General features: G+C 41.5%; 1 protein-coding gene across 1 annotated transcript; it reads right to left on the bottom strand.

Moving 5' to 3' along the window:
* Positions 1–131: 131 nt before the first annotated feature.
* On the bottom strand, positions 132–23015 carry VPS35 (VPS35 retromer complex component). Its single transcript, XM_035543324.2, has 17 exons — positions 22947–23015; positions 16833–16931; positions 15341–15437; positions 14397–14520; positions 12865–13047; positions 12337–12550; positions 11505–11588; positions 10914–11023; positions 8291–8387; positions 8062–8210; positions 7322–7529; positions 6651–6806; positions 5773–5895; positions 4599–4778; positions 3189–3428; positions 2339–2482; positions 132–1031 (listed from the first exon to the last, which is right to left on the bottom strand). The coding sequence occupies exons 1-17, from the start codon at positions 22947–22949 to the stop codon at positions 852–854; spliced, it is 2391 nt and encodes a 796-aa protein (XP_035399217.1). The 5' UTR covers positions 22950–23015; the 3' UTR covers positions 132–851.
* Positions 23016–23026: the final 11 nt, after the last annotated feature.

Genomic DNA, 23026 nt, shown 5'->3' with positions numbered 1-23026 from the left:
AAGTATTCTGAAATGTGAACGTACATCCCCTCAGCATCATTCTTCTGTCTCTTCAAAGTAGAGGTTCCTTGGCTTTTATCAGAAGGTAGCACTAGGTTCAACAGGGCTCTGAACAGACATGAAACAACAGGTGTTAATAGCAACTTTATTGTTTCACTGGTGCAAAATCATGATACTGAATAAACTTGTGTAATGCATTTTCCCCTAAATTTACAGTAATGAAGGTTATACATATCTATATAGATTGCAATTTCTCTATTTTTATACTATTTGGAACAAAATTATCTTGATAAATATTACCTGTGCACAGTATTGGCCCTCACTGAATGTCACAGAGCCTTAATATGCAAAATATAACTTCTGTTTTTTGAACATGGTATTTTAAAACTCTCCAAACATGCATTAATATATTCTAGGTTTTAGGGAAAAATATTACACTTAGTCTTAACTTGCATTAAAAGGAAAGCACAAGCAGAACCTGACATACAATAATCCCAAAAATCTGATGCTCTGTAAGGATCACTCACAGTTTCAGATGACAGTCACTGCCAGTTTAGAACTCTAGTGCTACAGAAGCAACAGTGAACAGACAAGAGAAATCAGAAACAGAAGAGCCCTACCTACCATGTCACAGATTCCAAAGAAAGTTTCAGCCATGCTAACTGATGAAACCTGTAGTTGCTGGTCCAACCTTTCAAATTTGTTAGAGTACTCAACACAAGTGTTTGAAGTGCCAGACTGAACACATGAATGTTAACTTAACTTGACATTTCTGAAAGGCACAATCTATAATCTATCTTAAAAAAACAATGTACGTAAATGAAAAGAAAGAAGTACAGTGCATATCTTCTTTAAAGAACAAGACCTTCATAAATTGGCCCCTCAGATTCTGGCGATTCCCTCCTCAGACGCAAGTGCTCCAGTGTGTTGTGAAAGTGTTTGTTGATTTGTTCTGTTTCTTCAGTAGATTCAAGATTTGGGAGATCTTCTCTTATCTTCTGTATGAGCTGATTCAAAACCTGAATTGTCACCTACAGGAGAAGGTATTCATAACCAAAGTAATTGACAATTATGTATGAGCATATATTTGTTTTAACAGACTTAGTATTTCTAAGAACTGTCCAAATATCAATAGTATTATTGGTAAGAATGTATGCAGACAAACTACTGGACTCTGCCTTCTCTTGCTCCTCATAGGAGGCCCAATACTTCCATTTTTGGATTTCTCTAAGTTCCCCCGATCCCAGCAAATGTGAACAGCCTCTTAAGTCATTAGAGCCTATACTTTTTTTTAAAAAAAAAAAAAAACTTTTAGCACAGTATTTCTCTCCAGTTAATTCAGTACAAACATAAAAAGCTTTAAACAAATTAAGCACACAATCAAGTTGTCTATGCAACGTCTTGTAGAAGTCAGTCAGGATGGCAGTATCAGATTTAAAGTTATTAGTGACCTGATCACTGCCCAGGAAAGTACAGCTGACTATAGTATCAAGTTCAGCATTACACCAAACACTGTAGCACAAAATGAATTGCAGACCACCTCTTTATCAGAGACTATTCTTACACATCTGCTCAACGCTTTGAAATTCAGTGTTTCACCTTCATCTACAGATAGAGCATTTCCTATTCTAGAACAGTACTATAGCAGGAAGTCAGTTCAGATACTAGAAGCTGGCAAATCCTTAAAAATCCTGTAGTTCAGAGGCAACGTCTAGAGAGATATTTATTACAATTTGCTTCTGATTAAATGATGACTTAAGAGGGGACATGGATCTCTATTTGATCAAGCAGCTTTTCAAACTTAATAAATTTACTAGCTACATAGTAACAAAAAAAAAGTATGCTGCAACTACTATCCCAGTTTTCAGATGCAGAATTTAGACTGGCATATGAGATGTTATACCAGTCTCTTGAGAATAAAGCTTGCACCAGTCTTTTGAGTATTCCTAGCAGTGACCTTGAACAACTGTGAGAATCATCTTTCCCTGAGTACATGTTCAGTTAGATACCTCTGAAGTTAGATGAGAAAACAGCAAGTCCTAGTCAGTTTTTGTCAAGCAAACGTTTCAAGTATCCAAGTCTCACAAGTTCAGGGCTAGATTTCAGATGTTCAGTGTGTTCCTTCCTCATGTAAGGAAGAATTAAGTTTTATCTATAATGTGGAGACTTCTGTTTTACTAGCATTTCAAAAATTGACTATTCTGTTAGTATTACTAGAACCTGTGTTTCTCAAGAGATGGTACTGAGCATGCTGAATAGATATGATTTGGGGTATAAATGAATAAAGAGCTTAAATAAATGCTCTGTAAAAAATTAAATAAAGAATATTTCTACTCACTGCCTCATTTTCCTTTTCGTAAAAGTAGATGTATCTATTCAGAATTTCTATGAACAGTTGGACTTGCAGAGAAGGGTCCATGCACTGATTTGCTATTTTTAAAGCCTTCTTCAGACATTCCATCACTCTCTTTCCTCCATGCAGCTAGAAGGTAAAAACAAAATAGTTACAAGACATAGAACCATAGGGAACAATAGCGCTTATTTCCCTTTGCACATAAATGGCATTTCCCAGTGGTCTACTACAAAAACAGACTGCATAGAACAAAAACTGTACGGAATAAGCTATCATTAGAACTGTACCTTTCCTGACTTAATAGTCTGGGTAAGCATTCTGTTCAATCAAGCAATAATAGGAACAGCTGCTGAAAGCCTTCAAGTATCAAACCATAAACTCAATTTTGCAACACATACGGCAATGCACACTTAAAGAAGATTTCAAACAGCTCTTCATACATACAACAGATCATTTGAGAAAAGCAGCCTTTTATCTTCAATTTGCATCTCCGAAGTTCAGTAGTTTATGCACCAACACAGCTACTATACAGACATGCAAAATGCAGCAAACTACTTGGAGAGTCAGTCTTAAACTCCTTGACACTCACAGAAATTGCACGGTACTTCCACTTTTGAGTTTCTTAACTTTCGTATTTATGCACCTTACATTGCTGTAAGATTTATTAGCTTCATATACTGGAACACATTCCAACCATATCTCCACCACGTCACGAAGTGACGTATCCACTTTAGAAGTGAGTGCCTTCAGAAGGAAGGCACAGCTACGTAACCAAAGTAGGATGTGTTATGCTGCTGTCACTTCATTTTTATTTTATTTGCTTATTTATTTTTACCTCCTCTCCATTCTTGTCAGTGTTTCGGCCAGACCAGAACAGATGGGCACAAGTGCTCACAGCCCGGCACTGGTCTGGTTTCTTAAGGAGCTTAGAGGCTGCCAATGCACACTGAGTCCTCAAAGGCTCATGGTTCTCCTCACTGAAGCACTTCATCCTCTCAAATGTCCCAATTATCAAGGTGATTGCAGCCAGCTGTGCTTTTGAATCACTAATTTCATCTTCATATAGAGAGAAGGCCTAGTCAAAGGAGAAGGCAAGAGTCTTAATTATTGCTTTAGAACAGCATCAGGAAAAAAATATACTTGCATGTCACGTGACAATAAAGCATCTGTTTTATATTTGTTAAAAACTTCACGCACAAATAAGATCTTCCACTGAGACTGTCAAAATCAAGTTAAAACCACAGACTGGAAATGAGTCTTGCAAGAAATACTTCTTAAGTAGTAATAGTACAGGAACGTAATCCTCACATAGTATTTAAAGATTGAGTTTCTCCTTATTTCAAGCATATGTTCAAATAAGAAACTTCAGAAGCAGAAATAGTCACTGAAAAGGATCTGGCTCTTTGAAATACACACTACAGTTCATCAGAAATTTAAGTGGTAGATCAGTGACTACAGAGTGGGTAAGAAGTGTCTGCACTGCTGCTGTGTGGGAGAAGGAGCCTTCAGAGAACGCACAAGACTAAAAATCTCAAACCATTATCTCTAGTAGAAGGTACATAATTGTCATGTTGCTCTCATCTTCAGAATTTTATCAGTGGCCCTTGTGGCACAGCACAACATCGTAAGGAAAGGCACAAGGTTGTCAGTGATTCATTTTAATGTGCGTTAGTGGTGGCATTAGAGGAAAGATTAGGACAAAGCCTGTAATTTGGATACCATCAACTAAGTCAGTTCTTAATTTGATATGGACGGGGGAGACCTTTGCAACAACAAAGGCTTAAGTTATTACCCATTCTGAAAATCTACTTTACCAATAATGTTTCAACAAAAGTATTTTTACTAATAAAGCCCAACATGACAGCGATAAACACCACAAATTTTACAGAACCTCTGAAGAATGCTTGTGATCATGACAATACTAGCTAGACAAGAGGAGCTGGGAAGTGATCTTAGAAGCAATGAAGGAGCATTCTACATTGAGAAAGCCACATTCCTCCAGCAAACCAACTATGTGAGGAGGAGGGAGCAATGCAGCATACCCCACGTTATCAGACTGAGTATTCAGATCAGTAGCAATGGAGCTTAATTCTGGGAAGCAAGAATGAAGATCAGGAGTTTCTACCTAGTAGAGCTAGCTGTCAATTTGGATGTTTTAATCACACTAGAAGTTTCAGTGTTCAGGAAACTCACCCAAACCAAATTCAAGGTAGCGCAGGACAGTGACTAATAGGTGGACATTTACCTGGGACATGAATTCATAGGCCACAGTTTCATGATTCTCAAAGCCAATCTCTCCTGCAGCTAGCGCTCCTTGTAGGAAGAGACGGAGAGGCAGCTCTGCCAGCTCTGCTTTGATCAAAGCACTGATGGTCTGATGAGCAAATGAGAAGATCTTCTGGCACTTCTTTTCCCATTTGTCATCCTAAAGAAATGAAACAAGTCAAAGCTGGAACAAGACCACTGTTACAAGAAAAAGAAACTGGAGCACTTAACAGATTCTATTTCAACCCAATCTGTTGACTTCTGCATGCTGCTCCAGTCAGTTGCTTGCTGAAGTTAAGTGCGCTGGTATAGGTGGCCCTAGCAGTACTGTGTTGACCTCAGTGGGTCTTCACAAAGCCTTTCTTCTACTTACAGAAAGCTCACATCTATTTTTCTTGTCAACTCATGGAAACCTTCCTCAGAAGTCTACATTGAGTTGGAATTACCACAGCTGTGCTTAAAACACAACTGAGCAAAAGCCTAAGTAGTGAAGTGTAAAAAAACTATTTAGTCATTCATTGGAACGTTAATCAGAAGTACAAGAGGATTTTAAAACATTCAACTTGAAGTGCTTTTAAACAAACAGCATTAATTTATTTCCCCACAATAAGGGAAAAATACACATTTAAGCTAATACTTCCAGTAAGAAAGCCATAAGGAGACAAATGGAATAGTGATTGTTTTAGTGTGCACTTTTACAACTACTGTACAAGATAATCTGCAGAGAAACACTTGCTTTTAGAAGGATTACAATAGTATAACTACATATTTAGAAGCTCCTGAAGTTCAGTATCTAGATTTAAATCAGTTTCACACCATCACTTGTAGTATTCATAGTTCTCTTGTCTACATGCAAAAACATGATCAGTCACCTTCAGACTAAACAGAACTACCCAGTTTCTGCTTCACCTCAAATACACAAATATTCCTCAAATACTGAGGTAACTTGAGTTACTAAAAAAGTCCTCCTTAAATTAAAAATCCATCACATCTCCAGTAAAAACTTGCTTTGAGGGGGGAAAAAAACACTAGTATTCTGTATCAAGTCTTAGTATACTATTAGCTGTAGACAGAAAAAAAAAGCCTCCCCTCCTCTTAAAGACACAGAAGCAAAAAGAAACAACTATCCAAGAGATATCTAGAGGTCAACTCACCACTTTGGAATTCTCCTTGTAGCGAAAAGCAAGCTGGTATGCTGCAAAAACCAAGGGTGGCAGCGTAAAACGAATACGTTGATTCCCACCTGCGCCAAAGTGTTTCCGAGCGGTGTTTAAGATCTAAAAACAGAAGCACTGGAAGCTTAGAGAGTTCTTGAAAGAGGTATGTTATTTGTACCTATAACAATTCGCACTATTAGACGGGAACATCAGAAAGACATGGAGTAATCAGGTAAGTTGCAATGTTTTCAGTGCGTGTAGGGAGAAAACATACAAGTTGCTTTACATGAATTATATTTGTGCAGCATATGTAGCTTTTTGCGCGCTCTGTGATGAAGCTTTTTCCTACAGCTGCTTAATAAGCATTAGGCAACACTTGTACTATATTAACTACAGATACAGTCTGGACTGTATAGTGAGATGGAAGTTGCCTGGGCTTGCATTTAAAAATTGCATCAGATATATTCTGTTCTCAACCTAACTGCAGAAAGAGCCGTCCTTTCTTACAGCAGCCTGTACAAGACTGAAAAAAAGTTCACGAAATTAAACACCTAAGTGATCCAAGTCTCACCTACTGCTTTTTAGAGAGATAGTTATATGAAGTAGAATGCTAATCAAGAGTTACCACAAACTAATGTAGTTACATCCGAACTACCACCTCATGGGACTAGAAGTTTAAATCCACAATTTTTTTCATGTCCTCACCCACTACTTCTAAATAAACAGCATTTCACACTGTTATACATTTTGTATTGAGTTTGTAGTGCCAGAGCAGTGATACTCTAGCTTCCAGCCACACTAAATCTGTTATTGTAAGGCATGCAAAACTGACACTTCACAGAGCACAAACACACTCAGAAGCACTGATGCCATACCAGATACTGTTGGTCTGGGTCATCTGATCGTAAAAGATGAATAAATCTTCCCACAAGACTCTGCTCATCAGCAAAGTCCTCAGGGTCAGGATCTTCAGCAGGCTGATCTGGTTGATCCTGGATCAGCGTGGATACCAAATTCATGATAGCATCAACCTGTTAAATGTAATATAAGCTCTGTTTAAACCCAAGTAGTCTATGAACATAAGCTGATAGCAACTGGAAACATCTTTACAGCTATTCATTGTGCTGACAAAGCACTAGGAATGTTTGGTAACTGGTGATGCTTTAGGACTCATTAGCCTTATTCCCTGAGGAAGAGTCCCTCTCAGCAGAAGTGGAACAGCACAAATGTACAAACAAAATTCAGATTCCAGAAGCACTATCCAACCTTCATTAGGTAATAGCCTAGCTTTAAGGGGGTTCAGGGTCTTTGTTCAAACTTAAGAAGTAGTCTCTAGGGTGAGGTTAGGCAAGACGTGTAAAGATAAGGTGTTTGAGAACCTGGGCAGCAGAATTATCAAGCAGGACAAAGCCTGTACTAGTAAGATGGGGGAGGGAGGGGTACGGAAACTAAGCATGCTCTGCACAAGGTCACTTAGCATGTTTTCAACTCTTCAAACAGTAGTTTAGATACCTAGAATTTCCATGTCAGTTGACTTATGTCATACCTGTTCTTGGGATACAATTTCTGTGTTATAATCCAATACATTGCTAAGCACGTAGCAACTCATGCTCTTCCTGGACTCATAATCAAAGTATTCAAAGAGTGGGTGGAAATGTTTCAGTTTCAGAACTGTCAGGATATTGTTGTAAGTATCAACAGGGATTTTCAGAAGTCTAGTCAGCTCCTTTGAAACAGCACTACTTGTTGCAATACTAAAAGAAAATAGATGCAAAAACACAGTTAATTATTAGTTCACACATAGACAGATTTAAAGTCTGCCTCAATACCAATTCTGATGTATACCACAACACCTAAGCAACCCACTGCTAGGAAGATTTGAAATAAAATACCAGAACGAGTCATATCTTGCTCTTTGGGACATAGAATGGGAACTGCATGATTTAAGTTGCTGACAGCAGAAAGACCATGTCTGCAAATTAAGCAAGAGAAAAACCTCTAGAGTGCCGCACAGGATGAATAGATAGCGACTACACACAGCTTGGCATACACATTGTGCATCTGCACAGCTATGCAGAATGATTTAAGCACGGATGACTAAGTCTTGGGTAGTCACACTTTCCCCATTGTAGTTTATCATGAACTTCTATAGCTTGGACCAAGAGTAGTAATCTTCCACATCTAAAGCATGACTCTTTCCTATCTTACAAAAACATAATTAAAAGTAGAAGTCAAGAATTTAAAGTAATTACCACTCCACAGAGAATGCAACAGACATTTACTTACTGTTCCAGATTAAGTTTATTGAATATTTCCACAGTTGTCTCCAACACCTTGTCAACATAGTCAACACGGTCCGGGTAGCATTTCATAGCCAGGTTAATGAGAGAAACTTGCAAGGATACCACATCCTCTGAGGGCATGTCTTGGCGGGACTGAGATTTAAGACAGCACTGAGTTATTAAAAGCATGTAACTGCAAAAAAATAGACCACATGCAAGAACACCCAGCATACCTGTATCACAGTAGCAACCTGCTGCGAAAAGATGTCAAACAGTTTGATATCTGCTGGGATACCAGGGCCATCTTCACGATGTGCAAATAAAGCTAACCTAAAAAAAAAAAAAAAAAAAAAAAAAGGCAGCTTGGTCAGGATAGTTTCTCCATTCCTCAAATACGAGCCAGAGTAAGACACTAACAGAAAAAAAGCACATCTTTTAGGTGTATATACAAGCTTCATTGCAGAGCTTTATTACAAAGCAACAAGGACATTTGTGGAAATTAGAGGCTGTAAGAACAGTCGAGAGTGGTAAATATCACCTGGAAAAGAACGTTGACAGTGACAGCAGGATAAAGAAAGAGCAAGAAAGAAGTTTCATAATCTCTGCTCTTCACCTCGCAGTTAAGTGTTCTGTCTCTCCAGCAGAGAAAGAACTAGAGTGACCTAAAGGAAGAGCAATGTTCTGCATCTACTCAGTGATGTTAGACATCCATTTCCTGCAAAATAGTCTCAAGGTGGTGGTGGTCTCAAGGGGTGGTGGTGGTGGTGAGAAACTTAGCTATGACTCAGATATTCCTTGTCTCCAAACTAACTGCAGACCAACAAGTTTGTACGTCTACTGTTTGTAAAGAGCAAAATACAAAGTATGTTTTAAGTGGAGAAGATTGTTTTGTGGGGATTTTTTCCTCAAGAAAAACACAAAAGCAAAGCAAGAGAACTGCTATCCAGCAAGCACCCAGAAGATGTTGTAGATCTACCTCTACCCGTAACAGGAGAAAGTCATGTGAACCACCACCTCTGCAGAAATCAGAAAAAATAAGATAATGGCTATAGGAAGTCGGCACTTTACCAAAGCTGCAGCTTGAGGAAAATGTAGTGTTACCATGCTTGCTTTCTAATTTTTAAGAGATTGTTTTCTTCAAATTACAGAAAGATGTACAAAAATATTTAGAAAAAGCCACCTGATTAAAGTTTAAGATTATTTCTTACAGGGTTTATAAATGTCAATTCTGAACGAACTTTGGGCCTGAAACAAAAAAGCAGGTAAGAAAAGGCTGAGGTTCCAAAAATATTCACTGCCACAGAAAATAAAAATTCAACTCTTATATTGTGTTGGGGTGGTAACAAGCAGACTTTCTAAAACCAGGAAGAATCACAGCTTCTCCCAACAACAATTCAGAGGGTAGGACTGACAGGCTTCAAAATATCATCAAGTTGCAGGCAGATGGCAGCGTAATTACAAACTATGAATAGCATAGTAAATCAAGAAGGATCCAAAAGCAACATGACTTCTCAAAAAGATTCCTTTAATGGAAAAGACCCATGAGAATAGGTACGAAAGCTTCACGAGTTCCTCCACTTCACTGATGTCCAGTTTCAATTATTCCATGCCAGAAATCAAGATAAGAAATGCAACAGGCACTATTGTATGGGGCACATCCAGGTCTTAAATACACAGTACTGAACTACATAATAATTGTTCCGAACTACAGTCCAAACACAAGAACGAGATCTATTCCACACGGATTCTAAGAGCTGATACAAGCATATCCTCCAACACTTGGCCTAACATTGGTCAAAAGCAGAAGTTGCCATGCTACATAAGACTATCATCATGCTGTTCCCTTTTTATTGTTATCCTGTCTCCAAAGGAGAGGGCTCCAGAGGACACTAATAGCTGCCCAAACAATAAAACATGGCAGTGGTAAGTTTAGGAGGACAGCAGGTTCACTGCCAGTCAGCTGTTTACTGTTGCTCATCTGTAACAGTAAAAACAGAAAGCTTACTGTGGAGGTAATACTAAAGCTCTTCGAGTCCTCTAAATAGACACGACAGCAGAAGGCACATAAGGAAAGCCCCCCTACAAGAATTACATTGCTACATGCTAGCAAAGATCCTGTGATGTCTATTGAAGGCAGTCTCACAAAATAGACAGGCTCAGAAATTAGATTTACATGCCATGTTTATTCGTTTTTAAATAAAACTACAAAAAAATCTCAGCCCAGGCAACAAACCATAGGAAACCAAATGATTTCCTATGAACATCCGATTGAAAGAAGGCAGATCTGCTTCCCCACCAAATGCACAACACAGAAGATACTCCAAGGTGGCGCCATCCCATGTTCGAATTTAGTGCAAGCAGTTTTAAGTGGTACCTCCACAGGAAAAAAACACTTTTAAGAGAACAGGCATGAAGCTAGACATAAATTAAAAATTAAGAAGGTAGTTCCACCTCCTACTAGCTCTTTTCTGAAGAAGTAAATATAAGATTAGCTACTAGAATCTTCAAGTTTTCAAGAGGTACCTATGATGGATATAGTTGTCAAAGCGGAATACTGCTGCCACTTTAGTTCAGAACCATAAAGTTGGTCAACATTAAATAACTTGTTTCCTGGCTTGATCTGTTTACTTTAATCCGTCCTTAAAGCAGGATACACTGGAAGCTGTCCATCAAGCAGAAACTATAGAAATAATATTCTTAACAGCTTTAATTGCAGATGAAGACAACATGGAAACAAAGATAGACATGAATAAAATATGAAAAATTGAAAGCTTTCAAATGCTAGAAGAATTATTATCTACTTATGTACAATACACATTTCATTCTGAGCCAATTTCCACCCCCCTGGTCACTCACCTGTCAATTAAAGCAATTATTATATTTTTCACATTCACATTTTGGTGCAGCTCAGCACAGGCTCTGAGAAATGGATTCAGGGTTTGGAGATGAAATTCGTCTGGGAAAACCTGAAATTTTAGATCCATAGTCATCCAGTTATAAACTCAATCTACTCATTATTACACAACAGCAAAATGCAGCAGAGTCACTGAAAATCAGATAGCCGCATATTAAAACAGTCACAGGACAGACTGTATCTAGGGTTCCCAAAGCTGACCTTGTCTGAGTAAGCACGTGAAGTAACAGACGCAAGACAAACTGGTGAGCTGATGTCCCAGCTACCTACCACAACTCTTACTGCAGGCATAGCTACTCACATAGTTTACAAGTTTCTGCAACGGAAGGAACACAGAACGCATACCTCTCCACTCTGCCCACCCACTGAAGAGTAATATGCATCAAGTCACTGGGTAAGGGACCCAGTGAAGAAGTTTTCCAGTTCACAAGGAAGAGGTGAAAGTAGTCTGAATCTGACTAAAAGCACAGGAATAAGCGTCCCCACGTTCAAAATCAACGAATCAACGATGCAACTGAATTTAAGCAGCTTACCTGTATTATACACTCCATGAGGTACTCCTGAGCTAAAGCATCTCTACAATTTACAACCTGCTCCAATATTCCAGGCAGAACAATCTGTAATAAGAAAAGTCTTGCAGTGTTTATAGAGCCATTGATCTTATATTCACAGATGCATTTAATCCAAGTAGAGCGTTACTTCTAACACTTCTCAGCTTACTCTTCACAAGAAAAACTTTCTGATAAAGACTCAGTGTTCAGCAGTTCCATCCTTCAGAGAAAAAATTTGCTGGTCCCAAACCTCTGTCCCTTTGGTACATTATATTAAATCAAAACCGACAGTTGTGTTTGTTGTTTTTTTTTGAAGTCAGGAATGTGCGTTGCTGGCACCTATCACTACATGGGGGTCTCAGCAGCACTGCTATGGTAGAACTTAAAAGGGACAGACTTTAGATAACACACACTTGCTTGGCTATCTTTTCATGCAACGAACAGTTCACTTACCAAATGCTTTGGGAAGCATAACTTCATTGAACTTGTAAAGTCTACTACAGAACACCGTGTACATCTCTCTAACTCATTCTCTAATTAAAATGGGAATCAGTAAAATGAAGTCATAAAAAGTCATGCCAACCCTACAGAAGAGCTTATGGGAAAAAACGCATGAGTCCTATCCTTAGCCTGTAAACGCATTATATATCTTCATTAGCTTTCAGAACTTCCAGTTAATAGCAGTTCCAGAAGCATCAGGATTATCAAGCTTATAGCACAGCTGTTATACTTCCTAGGCCACTGATATGAAAATCCAAATTGGTTTCATGTGGAAAAAGTAGCAGAAGCTGGAAAGCATGGACAGACATCCTACCTGCTTATATCGCTCCACATTAACACCTTCCAGCTGACTGAGGCGAACAAGGTTTGTTCCTACCAGGATTCGCAGTTCCTGCCTTTCCCGCTCCCTCTTCTCTCTATCACGACTATGGCCCTGGTGTTGCATTCGCACCCAAAGTTTGTTCATCTCAGCAAAATTCAGGAGCACAAAGTCCATGGAATCACTGATGTCTCCAGTGGTTTCTTCACTGCAATTGAGGAACAGATTAGGAACAGGAAAAGCTTGTCAAAAGAATCCATCTTTCCATCCACTGGTAAATATCTTTCTTAAGATAGGAGGTTGGGGAAGTATGTGGTGGAATGTCCAGGTTCGTAACAACTGTTCATATCCTCACTTAAGTGAGGAAACCTTAATAATTCCCTTCCAAAACTACCAGAACTCAGTAGTCTCGACAGGTGGTTTACGTTTTAACATACCTACTTCTTTCAAATCTAAAGAAAATCATACAGGAAATTTAAATATGCTGATTAAAAAAGTTTTTAAAGTTAGTGCCTGTCTTACTCTGTTTGCTCGCCTTCATCTGGTAAAATATTCCTGGTACACTGCAGGAGGTAGTTCCGAAGAAAGAGGCCTCTAAGAGGATGCTGTACTCCACGGCACATCTCCACCAGGTCTTTCAAAATATCTTTCCTGGACTGTGGAAATGACTTGACATAGACAACACCTACTGTTATCAGGAGATACCTGCAACAGGCACAGAATACAACAATAAATAGTTAAGTAATAATACAATACTGCATTTAAGGCAACAGCACACTTCTACTCCAACAGCATTATCAAAGCACAGAAAGCAATTAAATGACATACCATACCTTCAAGTGCCATAACTTCAGATAGTGTCAGCTTTCAGCTCCCGTTCTCCTCTGCTACAGAGCACAGGAAGTCTGAACAGCTACGTGACCTCACTACAGGGCTTTATACTTCAAATGTATGAATGCTCAGCATGCACAGAGTTCTGAATGCTTTCAGACTGGCTTGTCTATACTTCCAACACCCTGCAAGACTGGAAAGCAATTGTGGCCCATACAGATAAGGTATGTATTATGGTGAAGCACTTAAGCTTCTTTCACACTGTAGTCTAGCAGGACGTGGACCACACTCCTCCGAGATCTCCAGGCCTGTACTCACTCCATCAGCATCTCTATGTTCAGCAACAGGCAGAAGGAACACGTGAGACACAAAGGACCAGTGCACCAGTATACTTGACTCCCCTTCAGCTTAAGAGAAATAAAACTTACAATCCTCAGAACTTGCAAATACGTGGTTTAAAAGCCTCAACCCTGCACACTTCTCTAATTCATGCATGGATATGCCTCCATGAATACAACAGAAGTGTTCACTGGGGAGAAACAGAGCCTGCATCAAGCAGGTAGGAGGACAGCAAATGGTTATGCAGAGCTAAAGACATCGTGGCAGCCAAACCCCAAAGTCCGAATGAGGGTGCAGCCTGGTATACCCAAAGCCTCTTTCTGGCACCACCATGTGGTCAGGAATTAAAAACTGCAATGCCAAGCAAAATCCAAGTCCTAACCCTGAATATCTAGAAGATTCACTCCAGTCCTACAGCAATATATTTAAACATAAGCCTTTCGGTATCATCTCTACCATGTTAATCCATAGTCTAAGAACTATATACTCAAACACAAAGCTTTTAGAAGTTACAAAAGCTTTCAGCTTCCTTCTCTCACATACTGAACATGTAGTTGATCTTACTGATCAGAATGAGGTACCTGGTTAGTTCTCTACTGACCAGCTCTTTACCCAGAAGTCTGCTTTATTCCACATCCAAGTGCTTCCATCTTCCTGCCAACATTTTCGTTTTTGCACACGATCAAGAACTGACCTTTTGCAGTTGCACTCTTGGCTTAACTCTCAGAAGTCTCAAAGGAATCTGCTCTTAAGATATGTAGAGGTAATATTTACAGCTGCAAACAGGTCTTGTTGCCAAGCAAGAACGCAGAGTCTATTATCAGAACCCAGAATCTGACCATTATCTACTAGTCTTTAAAAAATAGTAAAATATATACACTTACAGTCTTGGAATAATATTTCCAGCATACTGTACTAACTCATAAAGGTCTGCCACTTTTCTTCCCTTGGCAAATTCATCCGTCAGGTAGACTTCCAAGTAGTGTAGCTCATCAGAAATTGCCATGTCTTTTTCTCTTAGTTAAGGATTTTAGTTCAGAATGTCTACAACAGATCTACAGAGATATTTGCTTATTCACACCAAGGAAGAAAGACACTGTTCCAAATACAATCACAAGGTTCAAAAAATCAAGCCCAAGTGCGTAGTACTTTAGAAAAAATCATCAGTACTGACACAAATGTGCAAAACTAACCCCAAGCCTTCAACTATTATTTTCAGCATATTAGAAAAGAACAAGAAGCACAAGCGAAGTCAAAATAGCAAGCAAATGAATGCAATGGAACCGAGTAAGTAAAGGCATACTACATGTCACAGAAGAATCTCATCCTCGTCAGCACACGTGGAGAAAACAGTATGCAAATATAATCACATTCAATTCCCAAATTTCATGAAAAGCCTCCCTCCCATTCTTCAGGTATGACAGCACAGACAAGCAAATACATTATGGCACTTGACTTAGGGTTAGAATCTAAGAAAACAAAAGGCTAAAAAATAAGTTGTTTTACAGTTTTTTTGTGGCAGCATACTGCAAGCAGAACTTTTATTTAATAGAGTTCATTTTTATAGAGCTAGACTCCTGAAAACTCACAATGGAAAATATGAAAGACATTAAAGACCTACTTTATACCAAAGGAAAAACACTTGCACAGTGATCAGACAATTGTACATTCTCTTACAATACATCCAGATAAGTAACAGAGGAGAAAAGTGCTACTACATATCCAAGATTAAGGAGATGTCCTTATAACAACAACAAAAAATCAAGTGAACGTTATCATTCCAAATTCAATATTTCAACCATTTGGTCCTCTAATCTTCAAAGGATACAGAGCTCATAATAGCTCTTTGGAGACAGCATAGAAGTCCGCAGCTCACCAAGCTTGTTCGAAGCATGTTTCAAAGCATCCATGAGCTTGTTTTTGTCCTTTAGGGGAGGTAAAAAGAACAGCCTGTCACAAATAATGCTAGGCAACTGCAGTATTTAAGAAAGCTACACTTTTGGCTTTTATAAAAACCATACAAAGGTTAAGTATCTAAACATCAGAAAAGTGATAATTCCAATTAAAGCAAATATCTAGCTTGTACTACATTGCCCATCCAAACTAAGTGGAACATTATACCTGAAGGCGGTGAGGAGGCTTATCTTAAGATAGAGCTACAGTAAGAAAGAATTTTGGAAAAAAGGTTTTGCTTAAGTAGAAATCACACACACCATTCAAATTCTATTCAGCAAGCCAAACAGTAATTAACTTTCTAAAAATCATCTGGCCTGGTGTTTTGCTCAGATCTCATGAAGCAGCCTCTAGCAGTCAGAGGACACGCATGGCCAGCAGAAGCCGCTGTTAGAATTTGATTTCTCTTTCCCTTCTGAAAGAGACAGTTTATTACTCCACATATAACATGTGCTCATGATGCATACAATTCCCTGGCATCACAGAGTGCAAGACAAACTTCTAGTCTACCACCTGTACATACTTGTTGAACACATAAGAAACAGCCTTAAGTTTTGGAGGAGAATGGAAGGAATTGCTAGGGTCATCCACTCACACATAGGAGTAGAAAGTTCAGCTGCAACTACTTCAAAGATTTCAAAAGCATTCCACACAGTGTAAAACTGGAAGAGGCATTACATTTCTTGCTACTGTCATTTGACTACAAAGTTAGCTTGGCTAGCCCCATGAAAATATATGGGAATATTTAAGTTCTTTCATTGCTGATTTAAGCAGTTTCTCAAACCCAAGAAAGCTTCACACGATACTGTCTTGCTGCATTGGCTAAAATGTCAAGACAAATACCTCAGTACTATCCTAGTCAATGTTTCTTTTCCAGTCACAGGAGAATACACACATCAGTCTGCAGTTCATTACTACGTTTATCCTACTCAGCAGATAATGAATTACTAGCATCGCAGTCTGTGGCTCATGAAAAAAGACTACAGTGAATAAACACCAGTACGCTGAACGTAGACAAGGATATTTTATCATCATGTAGCTCCATGTAGAATGCATTTGAGCAGTAACCTTCTGGTGATAAGTGGCAGGCATATTCTCAGTTTAGCCTCACTCAAATGCAAACACAAACCAAAGTAGATGCACCTTTATAATGTATTTTGAGAAACACTGACAAACGCAGGTATAGGCATATAAGGAATACCGAAGGCTCGATCTCATTGAGTAGCTGCCTCATCCATTTGCAAAGGCTCTGCCACAAAGATGCACAAAGAGTTAAGTTTCCTCACAGCACTAGAGATTAGTATTGATTTACTGTTTCACTCCTAGCAGATGAGAAGCTTCCTTGCATTTTAATGTCACATTCTTACCAAGCATCTCTTCATTTGGAAAGACTGCACCTTAACAGCCTGAATTGCTTCATCCAGGAGTTTTTCCTGTTCATCCTGAGGAGATTGCTGTGTTGTTGGCTGGAAGAAAAAAAAAAAGACTATTTTTATCATCTGCTTATGACTTGATTCAAACTGGTTCCCCATGGTTTAGAACACAATGCAAGTGGCACTGCAGTGTGACCAGTCAAGAGCTGTCAAATAGCTATGTGATATTTAAGGGAAATTATTTTTTACTCTGCAAAAATTTGAGCACAGGGAAGAGATTAGTTATGGACAGCCTCTGAGCACCATTGTCTCTTAGAGTGCAAAGAACGAGGTCAGTTCTGCCCTTCTTTTCCAGCATCTGCAGGTCAAAAATCCAATAGGAGTATCTGGCAACAAAAAGCTTCGTGAGAACACAAAGACATCACTGCACTGAGGGAAAGCGTCGGTACTCCTTAAAGCAAGGCCTGGAGCACTCAGATCACAACAAGTCACAAGCTATCAGCAAACTGCCATCTGAGCCACACAGCTCTGCTGAGGACAAGTTCCAGATAAGCAAAGCAAAGGATAAAGTACAGTTAGCTCCTTCTGGAAGGCAGAAATGACTTGCCAAAGGCAATAGAAAACTGAAGAGAATCGTCATTTCTTGATGTCCCCTCCTTGTCCCAGTGACCCTCTTCCTCTTGCTTCTCCTCAACGAGGAATATTCCAGTCCTTTGACATTCAAAACTTGCAAGCTCTTTTGCTTTTCCAAGGACCATACTGCATTTTTTTTTATACTGACAGACTTACATGTCCCCTCAACCCAGCTGTTAATGGGCCCTTTCCACTGCACCTACTCCTTGCCCTCTTCCAGACTGATGAGGTTAGTTTCTACAGGCTTCTTTCTTTCAAGTTACCCTCTAAGATGTCCAAGTGTACTCCCATCCAAACTCAACCCCATACACACCTCCTTGTGACTCCAGTAGCTGATGCTGCACTCGACAGAACAGAGCCTCCAAGGCTCTCCCTACCTACAGCCATCCACCTATTGCTTTGGCCTGATCTTCAACACCTCCTTAGAGCCCACCAGCCTCTCCCAATCTTGGGGTTCCAGAGATGGAAGCGTTGACTTCATGTCCCAATTACATCTCCTCCAGTCTTGACAAATACCATTTACGTACAAAGTCATGCCTACAGCTGGCTCTCCACATCTGCAGCCTCAGTAATTTCTCAACTATTTTCGCTTGTTCCCCCACCCACTGTGTTCAGAAAGCTCCCGGTCTCCTCTTTTTAACCAGATATCTTGATAACAAGCTAGCAAGCCATGAATTACATCATCCCGATGTTCTTAAAAACAGGATCTTCAGTACTCATTTCTGTTGCACAACTCATGTTTGGAGTCCCTGTAAACACCTTTTAAGAATCAATATTATAATTTAGGTCTTCATTTAAAATAAAAGAGATGCTTTCATTTAACACCAATTTAACAGTGATCGGGCATTGCAGCCTTGACATACACGTTTTCTCCTTTCTCCCATATCCACCATTTTACTTGATTCTTTTCTGTAACTGCAATTCCCTGAGTGGCACAGAGCATCTCTCACACGTTCTCCCTACTTCCCCTTTCTATTTACAGAAAGCAGACAGTGCCAAGCAATATTGTTCTTGCCTCGATCTCATCTGAACAGGTGGGGTATCTCTGCCCACGTAGGTTTCCAATCCTGCAGCCAGACAAGAGTCAAGGCTGATCTGATCTAACATCGGTGACAATCCTGCTTCAAGCAAGAAGCCATACATGATAGAAGTTCCTTCCAGCCAACTCTTCTGTGACTCTCTGGGTCTCAGTAATAGCCAAACCATGCACAATAGCTAATTAACACCTCTATTTTGTCAACAGAAAGAGTTGCCTCTGCTAATTAGCGTGACTGCACCCATTAGAAAGCTCTCTTTATAATTAACCACAAAGCGCATGCCTTCCAAAAATGGATTTAAACATAAGGCAAAAGCAGTAGGGGCAGGCAGCCTTATCACCCAGGCAATTCAGCAGCTACAAACCAGGCAGCCCGACTGAAAGCGCCTTCTCCCAAAAGAACCTTACATTCAGCGTTGAACTTTATTCCATGACAGATCCAACTTTTTAAGGAACAGAAACTGACAGTGCTGGCACGAGTGTGCAACAACCAAATCCACACACCATGCAACTGGCTTGCTGAATTACGTCCTTGCCAAAAAGCTTGTCACGCCCTGCAGCCCCCTGAATTCACACCAGTGCTTTACACACATCGCTGCTGAACCAGACGCCACGTAACCCGACCACATCATGAGCCGCTGTGCTAAAGCACAAGTCAGAGGAGCGGAGTGATGTTAACACCAGGCACAACTTTCCAAGCCCTGTCCCGCAGCCGGCAGGCAGCCTGCAGGGCTCCAGGCCACGGAGTGCTGGGAGAGCTGCCCAGGCTGTAAAGCGCCCAGCAAGCAAGAAAACTGCCCCAACTGAGCTAACAGCCTACCAGTCACCTTGTTCACCCTATAAGCACACAAAATCTTGAAGCAGGGGTGTGGAAAGCAGGCCTTTTGAGAGGAACGCCAAGTGAAAGCACTTGGTGAAGCACTCAGTATTTTCACATCCCCAAGGTGGGTGTGCATGTGCTCTGGCAGCCGCATTTCCTTACTTCTCCCAACTACAACGAGCCAGCCAGCTTTGCATCAAATTCTGTGTGCACCAACAGAGGACATGGACGGCATTTTCATTCCTGTTCTAAATTTGAGCAAGAAGGTCCCACACTATGTTTAACATTGGGACTGCAGTAAGTACGCTTCTGAGTTCTTCCATTAAAGCACTTCCCTGTTATCACCGGCCTGGCAAGGTGATGGTTCATAGCAAGAATGCCTTCACTACACGGTGCTGGGCAATGACAGCATTTCACCATCGCACAGGTGGTGAGATAACCTACCAGTGATCGCAACCAGCATGCAACTGCAGCAGCTGAGGTGTTGGGTTTGTAGCAGCTTGGCTTCTACACGAGATAAATGCCTGAACAGCAGCACTGCTGAGCAAGTCCCTGCTCTTCCTTAAACACTCAGACTTTGAAACCCGAAAAGCATCAGCTAACCCTTTTTATTTACTGTAATAAGCTTCAAAACTATATGGTGTTTCCACACGTGACCAGGTTATTATCAGGTGCTAGACACACAAGCCTGAAGTTTGTGGAAGAAGCAGCAGAAGGCAAACAAAGTGAAGATAACGCACAGCAAAGGACTACCAGGGACAGACGGCGTGGCTCCTGTCACACTAGAAACCAGTTCTGTCAGATACAATGCTGAATAAAGCTGTTCATGCTCTTTATCATCCACTTCAAATTGGGAACCTAGTAACCAAAGAAGGTATTTTCAAGTGTTATTTAACCAAAAACGCAACTGCGCCGTGGAGTCCTATTCCAATCTACAAACACCAATCTTCAGGAGGAAGTGGTGGATGCATGGCCACGGGAGGAAGAGCAGCAGCACCCTCATCAAGGCTCAAGAGGTCCTGCCTTCTCAGCACTGGGTACAGGGAGGTATGAACTACCGCAGGAACACAAGATAACGGAAATCAATTATGCAGCCACTTAGACTTAAATGCTTGGGCCTTAGCCCCCATTAGATACGCTACAAGCCTTGAAGAAAAAAATTGAGGTTAACAAAGTTTTCTACTGTACTTATTCCAACCTTTCTCCTTGGAAGTCACAAGGAAGAGCAGCAATGGGAAGCAGACACAGAACTGCCTCTTTCAGCTGCATCTTCAGCTGCTGTACAAGAAACTGTAGCTTTCTTTTTTTTCATCCAAAGATCGTACTGCTGCACCTTACCGCAGCCACAGTAAGGAAGTCATAACACAGCAGCTTAATTCACACAGAGATTCGGTATTGTTTGTGTTGGAGTTTTTTGTTTGGTTGTTTTTTTAATGGTGTGCTTTTTTTTTGAGAAGCCTTAAGGCTGCTTTCTGCCAGTTTGATACTAGCAAACAGTAAGTTGCCTTGGGGAAAAAAAAATAAATTGTTTTTAAGCCCCAAACTAGCTTGGAAGAATTTAACTGGTATTACCCCCACGCACACACCTTGATCAGCCAGGCAGCAATCTTGAGGATAATTAATGAAACATACTGCAAGCGTTGTTCTCGACCATGCCCAACCTCGTAATAACAACTCTTGAATACACACAGTTAACATTACACCTACTGTGTAGGATTTACTTGGTTTCTAACACCCATCTCCCCAGCAAGACATCCATTCATAGTTTGTTTTATATTTCAGACTTGCAACACTCTGGAGATGACTATCATTTTGGGTCATTGTGTTGACAAGATGCTTGTTTCACTTCTATCAGTAAATCACTGTATTTAACAGAATTATCTACAAGTAAAATACACGGGGTTCAAGGCAAGCTTGTGGAACCTCACAAGCAGTCTGTATTCTGGCAAAACAGGTATCTTAAGCTGAATGAAGAGTATACATAACAGAGCAGAAGATTTCACTTCTGTTCTAAAGTGCATTTTCATCTACTGTCCAAGTGATTAAGCACTTTGATTTAGATGTACTTCCAGCCTATTCCATATATGACTTTTCCTTCTGTTCACTCACGTGCTTGTGGTTAGTACCTCAATGAACAAGACTCACCCACGCTTCTCTGTCTCCTCCCAGTTTTATTAGGACTGCCATCCAGTCACTATCAAGACATTTAACATGAATGTTACCCACAACAGAGGACAGGTCAGTTACAGAGGAAGATCAGGACAATCGCCATCCTACTGGTGGAGCCTGAGCGCACACAACACATCACTGCAAACATCACGGGGTGGCTTGATATTAACAAAAAAATGCCTAAGCATTTTGTACCATATTGGAAGCAAAACCCTGCAACACAGAAAGCAACCCCAGAACTTCTGTTAAGTCACACAACAGTGCACACGGATGAGCCAAAGAGAAGGAAATATTTTTCATGTTTAAGCTGGCATTTGCTGCCACGGGAAGCCAGGAGACATTAACAAGAATCAAGGGGCTGTGGGCTTTTTATTCAGGAAACAATCAATAAATGTCTAAGAAATCCAAGTCTAGTTTAGGGTACTTAAACACTGCTTCAAGGCTTAAATGAAGCCTGGCCACTGGAAATGGCAATGCATCTAGTCTGGTAGAGGGGATTAACCCACATTTAATAGCTGGAAGCTTAGGTTTTCTTTTCCTGAGTCACCTGCTATCAGCTATTATCAGAAAGAGGACACGAAAGCAGGCAAGTCTGAGGCCATTTCCCACAGAAATGACAAGCAGAAGAAAGCTGGGCCCCCTCTGAGCTACCACGGGCACTGACATGGGGGACAGGGACCGCAGTGCGGGTGGACGCAGCACTTCCACCGCCGATTAAACATCCCCATTCATTTTTCTAGCCACACGCCCGGTTTCACCACCCCACACACACCTCTGCAGGGTGCAGCACTAACCCATTCCAGCAGACACAACCTCCCAAATGCGAACCTGCCCCAGAAGCCCAGGCACTGGGCAACCCCTGCTTCAGAGGGGGCTCAGTGCGTGCTGCGCACAGCCCAGCCAGAGTGACCAGCAACCGCCGTGCTGCCTGGCGCAGCGAGTGCCGTGTAAGGTTTCACTGAGCGTTAAGCACCACAGAAGCCCCCTGAACGAGGCAGCCTCGAGTCCTGACAGAGAACGGGACCCCCCCGCGCCGTTACCCAGGGCTGAGGCGTTTCTCGCCCCGAGGCCCCCAGGCTCACCGCGGAGCTGCTGCCCCCCCGCACACACGGGCAGCTGGGCCCAAGGGGCCCACCAGGAGCTGCCTCCCCCCGGCACCGGGGCGGCCCGGAGGGGGCAGCTCGGGGCGGCCGTTACGGGGCCCCCCCCCCTTCCCCTTCCCCTTCCCCTTCCCCTTCCCCTTCCCCTTCCCCTCCCCCCAGCCCCCCCGCACCGGGCGCCGGCCGCCGGGCCCCCCCCACCCACCGATGGCGCTCCCGAGCCGCAGCCCCAGGCCCGGTCCTGCCCCCGGCCCTGCCCCCCTCTCCCCTCCCGCCCGCAGTCCCGGGGCCGCTTCCCCCCCTCAGGGCCCCCCCGGCCAGGCCCAGCCGCCGCCGCCGCCGCCCCTCACCATGGCCGCGCCGCCACGAGCCGCCCCCGCCAGCCCCGCCCCGCAGCGCCGCGCGCCGTCACGTGACCGCCCCGCCGCTC

The sequence above is a fragment of the Cygnus atratus genome, chromosome 12, assembly GCF_013377495.2.
Source record: "Cygnus atratus isolate AKBS03 ecotype Queensland, Australia chromosome 12, CAtr_DNAZoo_HiC_assembly, whole genome shotgun sequence".
NCBI lineage: Eukaryota > Metazoa > Chordata > Aves > Anseriformes > Anatidae > Cygnus > Cygnus atratus.
Note: the sequence above shows the minus strand (reverse complement) of the source record. Positions and strands in the feature narration are given on the sequence as shown.